General features: G+C 37.8%; 1 protein-coding gene across 1 annotated transcript; it reads left to right on the forward strand.

The window, feature by feature from the left end:
* Positions 1–2,204: 2,204 nt before the first annotated feature.
* LOC126823754 (uncharacterized) lies at positions 2,205–7,528 on the forward strand. The gene is made up of 2 exons (XM_050552728.2): positions 2,205–2,341; positions 3,870–7,528. The coding sequence occupies exons 1-2, from the start codon at positions 2,256–2,258 to the stop codon at positions 4,714–4,716; spliced, it is 933 nt and encodes a 310-aa protein (XP_050408685.1). The 5' UTR covers positions 2,205–2,255; the 3' UTR covers positions 4,717–7,528.
* Positions 7,529–10,405: the final 2,877 nt, after the last annotated feature.

Consider the following 10,405-nt stretch of genomic DNA (forward strand, 5'->3'; position numbering starts at 1 on the left):
GGAGTAGTATACAAAGTTGACTGTTTCTGCGGCAAGGCATACATAGGTGAAACGAAAAGACCACTTGACAAGCGGATTTCAGAACATAAGTCTAGAGCCAAAACTAATGTATCCGCAATAGCAGAACATATCAGCAAGAACCAGGGCCACTAACCAGACTGGAAGAATGTCCAAACCTTAGCCATGCATAAACACCAAAAGAAGAACAGGAAAACCATAGAAGCTATCCAAATCAAACGCCACAGCCCAGAAGTGAATAGAGATACAGGTTTATACATACCAAAGGCCTATGATGAACTAATTAAGATGGAGAAATAATTGTCAATTGGCCCATAGTTTTCCGATTTCGTTTCTTTTGGACATTTCTAGTTATTATATAACCTAATTTCAATCACATTGTTTTCTTCTTTTGTTTGTTCCTTTTTGTCATTTCTAGTTATTATAAAACCTAACTTCAATCATATTGCTTTCTACCCCCCCCCCCTCTCCCCCACAATTAGCTTAGAGAAGTATAATTATCTGTTATATAGCTCATATTTTGTAATTACACAATTAAGGTGTTATACTGTATACATCTATTATTATACATTTCTTATTAATAGGGCTTCACAATTGTGTTTATTTTGTCTATATTAATTTTATGATTATTGTTAACCCCTGATTATTGTTAACCCCTACCAATTAACTATTATTTAAGTTTTAATTATCCTTTTGGGGCATGTCTATTAGGGGTAACCCATCGCACAAACTGTCTGGCAGTGATCATTCATGATTCCTGTGGTGGTACTGAACAACTCCAAAGCTGTTTTAGGTGGTACAGATTTCAGCTAATCTAGCCTAGCTGTGGACTGGAAATTAGGTAACTCTTGTCAGGGATACTTTACTACTACAAATGTCTGACAATTACATAGCTCTGTCAGGGGTAACCCACCACTAGAAATGTCTGTTAGGGTGTTTTTGTAACACCTGAAGATGTACGGTTTACTGCTGTACGATTTTCATGTGGTACACTTTTGAGCTAATCTAGCCTAGTTGGGGTGCATGACATTTTGGACGTGGAATACCATACCCACCACCGGAAACCCGGCAGATTTACATTCTGATGATACCAGATATACATGCATTGATAACATAAAGGAAAAAATTGATACACTTTTCAGCTAGGTTGGCCTCCTTGGCTCCCGGTCTAATACCCGCTGAAGCTATCTATGCCCTCACCACGCTTAAACTACATGCACACGAATAGCAACAAACAAATGTAATCTGTAGCTTTATTGTCCCCGTCTGATCGATTATAATTGCTTGCGTTTTGTTACCAATGTGAATTAATTTATTGTAATATAAAGTCAATCAAAACTCAGACAAACAGTGAAGTCCCTTCCCTCGAATGCCGTTACATAATACATATACCATTAGATTCACTGATGCATTGTGTTATGTCAGCTTAATTGACAATTAATTTTGATCGAGTGTTAAGGTCCCAAGAAACTATCAAATTATTTATGTTTTGGGTTAGGTGTGTAACCAATGTTCTTATAAGCGTGTCTAATGATATCTTTATTGTAATGGATCATATGCATACGGGTTCGGTGAATGTTGGGGGGGGGGCAGAACCTGAAATGCCCCCAAAAATCTTCGGGTTTTAGACTGCGGCGCCGGTCGTGTGCGAGAGAAGAGGTGTGGACTCTTAAAGAAAATTTGCCGGTCGCAAACGCGTTTTCCCGCTTGCTATTCCAGCCTATAAATACAGCTACTTTAAAGTGCATGGTCTAGTGTTATAGTTTTCTAAAAGAAACTATCAAATTATTTATGTTTTGGGTTAGTTGTGTAACCAGTGTTCTTATAAGCGTGTCTAATGATCTCTTCCTTGTAATGGATCATAGGCGTACGGGCTCGGTGAATGTTAGGAAGGGGACAGAACCTGAAATGCCCGAACAAAACTTTGACTTATAGACGGCGGCGCCCATGGAACAGCTTTGTTTAAAGTCCGCTTCCACCGAGGTGATATTGCAGACATTATTTTTGCGTGCCCTTTATATTCCGTATCAATAGACTCGGTTATCACACATACATTAAACACTACAATTGCGACAAACACATCTATGCCCTTTTCAATAGACTCGGCTATCACATAAACATTAAACACCACATTTACAACCAACAAACACAAATAAGGAAATATTTCAGGTTTAGTTTCATGTTGCTTGCGACGTAATTGTCTTATAAATAAAATGTCGAACGATCTCCTCTACTAAATGTTAGACGTTGATATGGATAATTGTGTAAATGTGATCTTAGTTTTAATTAGTTGGTTGTTCAGAAAGCCAGAGAACGAGAAGGAGTGGGTATTAATAATGTATTCATATATTATTTAAAATATAAATAACGAAATTGTTGTTCCTTGAACAAATCATTCTACATACAGAGATTCATCTACTTCGAGAATAAATCTCTGTCTTGAATGGCCGCCATATCCAAAAATGAGTATTTTGTTTTGTAATACGGTTCTACTACGTTTCCCACTTGGCATACACACAAAGACTAAACAAAACTTTTGAATTCTATTAAATGGAAGCAGAATAAATACATTTCAAAATTATCAAGGTATACTTAGTGTTTTCGACTATAATCGTTGATTTAGGACTTAAAATGTCGTCCATCTAGCCTAGTGTCTGTTCTCATACGGAGCTAACTGTAATGTATTATGCGAACAAATATGAGGCGCCATATTTTAGTATGGCTGACAATTATTAAACCTTTGCTGCGAGTGCCACTGGTGCCAATTCCATGAAGTTTCAATCGCTAAGCGTTATGTTATTTTGTCCCCTTTCAGTTACCATAGAAATATATCCACTGATATTTGGAGGCATACACTGAAACACAACTTGTGTTGAAACAACACAAACTTGAATGAGCATTCAGAAGGCTGCTGACATTGTCGTGCTGTGAATCTGAATGTACTATTTCTCTGGATCAAAAGACAGTTGTGATCACTGTTAGATACTCTTTATTATGTCTCCAAATATCAAATGACGATTTAGCGGGATTCGAGATTTACTTGGCGTACAGAGAATTCATTATATTGGGAATCGACAGGGCCGGGTTAAGACCCATAGAGGTCCTACTAGGCACTTTAAAGAATCTGGTGCCCCCATATACATATATAAACCATAATAAATGAAATGAAATGAAATGGAGTTTAACCTCCTCTTCAAACCATAATAAACCACAAATTAAATCTGCATTTGTCAAAATTAGGTTTGCACATCATTATTAATTGAGAAAAAACAAGTAAGGAAAGACAAAAAACAACGAAAACTAATTAAAAGTTTTTAATCAATTTTTAAATTAAATATTTTGGAGAAATTATGTCCAATGATGCCCTGCACGTACTTAGTTTGCTTAATGGTTAATCCAGGCCTGAGAATCGGGTTTCAACCTATATACTTAACCGTTCGTGGCACCAATCAGGGCGTCGTCTCTGTTACCCCTTTTCATTGCTGTGATAGGGAAACGCTCCTAGTCGTTCTGATGGGATGGAAACCCGAGGACACCTCTACAGCACTGCGACATCATCAAAGTTCCTATGGGAAATTGTCTGTATATGCCCGTTGGGTGCATTTTCACTTTTCTTTATCATTGTTTCGGTAACCGTTAATCCGCAATGCATTTCCCACCTCTCTCCATTTGTCTGACTGCCCTATTTCAGTCGGTTGTCGGGATATAAGCTCAACAACATTTGACCCCTCCGCACTGTATATCACAGAAGGGATAGAAATTACAGAATAAAAGATATAAATTATATTTGAAATTTGTTCAGCCCTAAAGTTTGAATTTCTGGATGATTTTATATTTTACTTTAATTTCAGAATTATATCTAAAATACAGAAACACCGAGATGATTTCGTACGATTTGTGACACGTCGACAAAAGACCATTTTTTTTCTCTCCATATTAGCAGATGAACTTGACACAGACAAGAAAAAAATCCGAGCGAGTAAAATAGCGTCATCTGTCGGTGGATTGTTTTCAGCTGGATTAACTGTGGCTGGTGCACTCACGTTACCAACTGGCTTTGGTGCTCCATTAATAGCCGTCGGTGGTGTAGTGGGTGCTCTTTCCAGTGCGACAAGCGTTGGTGGTTCTATAGCTGACAAAGTCCTTAGCAAGAATACGAAACAGAGATGCAACAAAGCGCTTGCAGATGATGATGCAGCTGTAAAAGAATATCAAAAATCGTCCCAAGTTTTCAGAAATTTCATAGTTTTATCGGCTAAGTCTGTGTCTCCAGTTGGATCCATAGCAGCAACAGTAATAGAGATATCTAAATTCACAGATTTCACAATTGATGCAACTGGAGCAGCAGCAAAAAACGTTCCTATAATCGGTGCTGTACTCAGCGTGATCACCCTTCCCATTGACATTGCTACTTTAATATCCAACGCAGCAGACATCCATAAATGCAACCCACACCAGATATCAATTGGTATACGAAAGCAGATTGAGGAACTCCAAGATGAACTGGAAGAGTTACAAACCAAACATGATAAAGAACAGGACGAGTTGGATAATATCTTGTATAACATACAGCATCCGCCGATGACGGCTACTGAAGCGATCATTTATATTAGTTTAATAGCCATGCTGATTGTCATGAACGTGTCCACGGTTGTTTTGTTTTTTGGCCTGGACAGTCTTGGATATTATCGGGGTTGATATTTATTCCAATTACTGATAATTATGCGATATGCGACCCTACATGGATAAGTCAATTCCTAAGGCTCAGTTTCATTAAATCTGTCCAATAGATTTGTATTTTGTCTTTCACGGCAGCCACCCTACATCGTTTACAGGGTGGTTTTAGAAAGGACTGTAAATTAAAACTATGACCAAGGAAACTATTGTAGTATCATTTTATTCTTTGGGGTATAGCCTAAAGGGCAATGAGCAAAGCCAAGTTGAAGATATGACAAGCAATTATCAAATTTGGCACCCCTTGGAAAGCGTTAAACTAATTTCATTTTTAAAAACAAAACGAAAGTGATGCTTAATTACAAAAACAGGACTAATGTTCGACGAATATTCATTAAAGGGAGACAATGATTACATCGCTGGAGAGGACACATCAAATATGCACTGACTTTAATGTTAATTCGTTGTTCGGCTTTAACTTTCCAAATTTGCGTTGGCTCCTAACCACAGACGAAACAACATCTAGAAAAGTCTTGCACCAAAGATTGCATGGACATTTTGAGATACACATTATAGGATAAATGGTGGTCCAACTCATAAACCGTGTAACATTTAGCTGCTGTAAACTGGTAGCTTGATATTTTATTTGCTTAGTTTCGCTAAGGCAATCTGTAAAATAAAAATGGCAATCATACTAGGAACCAGAAACGTAAATATAATACAGAATTTGCATCTTATCACTGCAAAATACAGGATTCATTGAGAGTACAACATCGTGCGTAACACACGGCGTTCTTCAGGGGGCAATCACCTTTTTAGGGCAGACCATATTTCAGTGCCATTCCCATGCCCCGGCAACGGACCTGAAGTAAGGCCAACCTATTCAACATAATGTAACACAAAACTGTTAGTATTGGTGGTGTTATTGTCGACTTATCAACTTCAGAAATACAATCCCAGAATATCATTTTCCCTTTCAGATTAATTGCCCATCGGTGTTATTTGAGAACACTTTATTTCAGAAATACAAGAATCTGAATATTATCACGTTAAATCTTGTAATCGTGTTAATATAGATAAAGTGGTATCTAGTAAGGGCGCTAAGGCAAAAAAAAAGTTCAATTTTTGACAAGAGTATGAAAATTAGCATACCTGTAGTTGTTGATATCCTCTTTCGAATAAGACCTGGACAAACGCGATCTAACCTCGTTTTCGGTCGGCATTTTGGATTCAAAACGGCCGCCTCTGAAATATGTGTTTTTGGCTGTTTCAGTTTTACGATAAGTATGGAATCTGAGTTTTAGTGCCCCCCTTAAACGTACAAATGAAACAGCACGGGTCTTTTGCCACCACCAATGAATCAGTCATAGTGGAACACATCACCAACCACATTTAATTTTTGAACTCTTGCAATATAAAAGCACCTCTAGAGCAAAACCGATAAAGCTGATCGACCCCTAGTTAAACCGAGATGTGGGACCTAGGGCTAATGATCAACTTATACATTGCCTTTTTAAAAATATGTTTCCGTGTTTTCCTCAATTCCGGTCCACCACCATCCCATCTATATTTAAAGCAGATTGTCGTCATTAAAAAGGCATTATGCAACATTTAGATAAACACATGTCCGTACTATAAAAGATCAAAAATAGAAAATGAAAAATAAAAATAGCCTATTGAAAATGTCTTTTGAATCGCTCTTTTACTGGCCTTTTGTATGGTTATTTACAGATCAAAAGACCGCGCAGTCAGAAAGATAAGTCACGTTTTGTTTTTGTCAGTTTTCGATCCTTAAAAGGTTTCCACAAACACACTGATTGAAAATAAAATATAATAAAGTGGCATGCGCCGAATATTTGTAAATTTTTAATTGTATGAAATTATTATTGTTGTTGAATATTTTGTATATATTTGTCTACCATCCACATATTTGTATCACTTGCTTGATAAAGACGAGTGTATTTTCGTCGAAATGTTGCATAGGCCTAGGATATATCTTTAGAGTAACTGTGGGTCCATGAAATTGTACCTCGTGTTATCATAAAACAAGCGGCCACAAAACTGACGCAAAAGTGTAAAAGGGATTTTACTCCGGTGTTGAAAAGTAGATGAACTTAATATGTTGCGTGTAATTTAGTCCAAATATCTCACTCTTTCATTGGCCTTTTGTACCGTTATTTACAGATCAGAACACCATGCAGTCAGAAGGATAAGCCACGTTTTGTTTTTGTCAGTTTTCGATCCTTAAAAGGTTTCCACAAACACACTGATCGGAAATTTGATTGTTTACCTTTCAAATATATATCCCATACTTTTGTACAACTCGTATGCTGTAAGTTGTGTCAAATGCCAACCTGATTAAAACACAGATCTATATTTCGTTTCGTTTTGTTTTTTTATCCTTTCGATCGCCTTCACTATATATGAAGATCTGACCGGTTGTAGTGATAGGGCGCTCTGACCGGTTGTAGTGATAGGTCGCGTCAGAGGTCATATGAGTGGCTTTTGACCCTATGACATCAGACATTTTATTAGCCAATCAGCATTGGTGTTTCTAGTGGATTACCCACAGTTCCGTGCACCACACACCAAAAGGTCGCTGTAACAGACCGTTTCATTGCCTAAACCCTCACATCATCCAGAACACGACAATGATAACCGCTCTTCCAGATCCTGGTGTAGTAAAGACAAGTAAAACGAAATTTTGAACTATAAAAAACGAAACGAAATAGGATCTGTGTTTTAATCAGATTGGTCCAATACCACCTATCACTGTTTGTGCGAAAGTTTAAATAAAGGTTGTAATTTGGTAAATAATTCGGTATTCAGGTAAAGCATAGGCACAAGCTAGGCCATTTCCGGACTAACATATGGTTCAATTTAATTTCAACGATTCGCTAGCGCGTAGGGGTCTTTAGCAGTGGGAGGAAATCGTGGGGGGGGGGGCGCTGAGTAGTCCGACAAGGTTTGACAGGCGAAATAAAATGCCCCCCAAAGTCACGTTTAGAATCGTTTCATTGTGGGGTATTTAAACGGCTGCAAGCTCGCTTTCCAGTACACGCACTTGAAAGTGGTCTAAAATAGCCTTTATCATGGGGTTTTGTACTCGAAAATTCCACTCAATGCCAACCGGAATTTCAGATTTTGGAGGAGTGGAATATAAAGATCTCGGGCACTTTCGATATTCGCGCATATCGGACCGAAATTTCCTGGATTATGGCCCGTGATTGTACACAAAATCACGTTTTTAGATTGTGGACCATCTGTAGGTCACATTTTTAGCCGATTTAAAAAACCGCCCAAATATATCACCGTTACACCTTAATGATTTTTGAGTTAGAATTCGTGAAAATCGAACCGAAACTGCCCGAAGAATGGCTGCTCCCTGTACTCAAATTGTGTAATTAAAGTATGTGATAGTACTAAGGTTGTGGGCCCTCTAGAGGTCCCAATTTTGATCCGATTTTGCTGAAACTTAAATCATGGGTTTATATCCCAAAGATCTCGGGACATTTCGAATCGCGTGTCAGAATGCTTTCGAGCGCCATTTCTAAGGAAGTGACTCGATGAACGAGGCTAACCCTATCCCACATGAGGATACTACCAGTGTAGACTGGAATAACCAGACACCAAATATAACTGATTAGAAATTACAGTAAAAACAGAAACGATTGAATGTAAATCAGTTTATTTAAAATTCATATTTCCATTCTTAATCCATTGCGACCCATTTGTGTCTCTTTGTAGGTGCCAACGAATAGAGATTTAGCTCCTTTAATTTAAAAGAAAGTAAAACTAGTGTTGTATCACCTGCACTTTATTTTGCCGACTAGAAAGCAAAATATATATTTTTTTTACTTTATCCGTCAGCCCGAAAAATCTAACTCTCCGAAAGTTGGATCGGTCCCTGCCCAAGGAACATCTGGTAGTCTGCCAAAGCCAACCTAAAATAAATGTGTATGTGTGTAGAATAAGTAAATGGGTAAAAATTTTCCGGTATGTTTTATAGATTGTGCAGACATTGATTCCAATTCAAATTTGATTAACTTTTAAAGTCCAAGAAAACGCCAGCTTTATGGTTTCAAAGAATAATAGCTGCTAAATATGAAATACCAAACTGTGGCTAGTACAATATACATTTCCCGCCATATTTTGCAGCCGACAGACTGAGTGACAGAATGCGGTGACATTTATATAAACTTATGAAGACCACTCTAGAACTTCAAGCTAAAAGGAAAAGGAATGGGATTTTATTTCTTACTTTTCCGCACAAACTGGACTAACAAAACCGGACATAATCCATACGTAGTGTGCTTTGAGCGAATTTTTTTCTGGACATTGTCACATGGCCGCATACATGACAGCAACTTGATTAGCTGCACAATACTTGATCTTGACCGATCTGAAAATATCTTTCTAGGGTTAGGGTTAGGTTTACAATTTACATGTCAAACGTACAAATTGAAGCTGTAAAAACGGTGAATTGTGGGTAAAACTATTCCGAAGGGTTAGGGTTAGAATTCTGCGTATAAATTTGGAAAGATATTTTCCAGTTCGGCCGAGATCAAGCAGGGTTGCTAACAGTTAGAACTAACGCACACAAACTAGTAGGAAGCGCACGTTTTAGCTCTGTTTAAGCTCTGTGGTCGAAACGTCTATCTGTAATGAAATGAAATGGGCTTTAGCTTCATTCTTAATTTTTACACCAAATGTACTGGAAGACAGGGAAGGGTCAATATTACCCGGAATGAACTGCGACCGGGAAAAGTAGTTGTAAAGAGAAGAAGTTTCATCATATTAACATGTAGACCTAGCTACTAGATAGCAAAACTGTGTAAAAAATGACACACAACAGGAGATATATCTTTGTGAGGTACAAATTTTCAAAAAATGGTCAGAATTTTAGAAATCGGCCTATTCATTTTTACAACATATTCAGCAAAACCTGGTCGAATATGGCAAAGTCACTATTGGCCCTACCACATAGGTAGTGGTAATTTCAGCCTATTTTGCCGAATGTTTGCATGAGTTGTAAACTTGCTCCAGAGCGACTACACCACGTGTTCATCCTGGTAAAGTGTTCAAATGCAGTTGCGGGGCAACCTGGTCAGCTGGGTTGGTGTTCACCAAACATTTTTTATAGGTGGCATGTTTTTTGCTGTGTTCTTGAGCCGGAGCAATTTCAACCCAAAATTATGGTTTCGAATCTGTGGTTGTATGACCGATATCTATGTCATATGTTATTTTATTATTTTTTAATTCAGTTTTAAATTTCAAATCTATATCTTAATATTCATTAATGCTTGGTTAGTCATTAGGGGCAGACAGCAATTAACCTGTCAGTCAAATTATGACAGGCTGGTAATTAAAGTGGTTGATTTTTTAAGTTTTAAATGCCTTAAGTCTTAATCCTTCAATAATTATATGTTTATGTCAACACTTTCTAAGTAATTAATTTGTATAAATAGACAAATGTATGTAAGATAATTCATTAGTTGGAGAGACTTAGGGAACCTATATACTTGTTGGAGGTTTGATATATAGGAAATTATAAGTTGTTAAATTGTTGCTGTTAATTATTTGCTCCTGAAATCAAGTGTTGAAGATCCGACAACGCCGGATTAACCACGGGGCACCATGGGGCCCAGGCCCCAGGGCCCCCCACATTAGAGGGCCCCCCCACAAAAATCTCAGTTGCGCGCCTCGAGCATGG

The sequence above is a fragment of the Patella vulgata genome, chromosome 6 (assembly GCF_932274485.2).
Source record: "Patella vulgata chromosome 6, xgPatVulg1.2, whole genome shotgun sequence".
Classification (NCBI taxonomy): domain Eukaryota; kingdom Metazoa; phylum Mollusca; class Gastropoda; family Patellidae; genus Patella; species Patella vulgata.

What these genes read in the sequence shown, in the direction of transcription:
- LOC126823754 (XM_050552728.2), top strand. Translation starts at nt 2,256, where the DNA reads ATGTTAGACGTTGATATGGATAATTGTGTAAATGTGATCTTAGTTTTA. An exon ending in AAGCCAGAGAACGAGAAGGA is followed by an intron (nt 2,342 to 3,869) that starts GTGGGTATTAAT and finishes CTTTAATTTCAG; the next exon opens with AATTATATCTAAAATACAGA.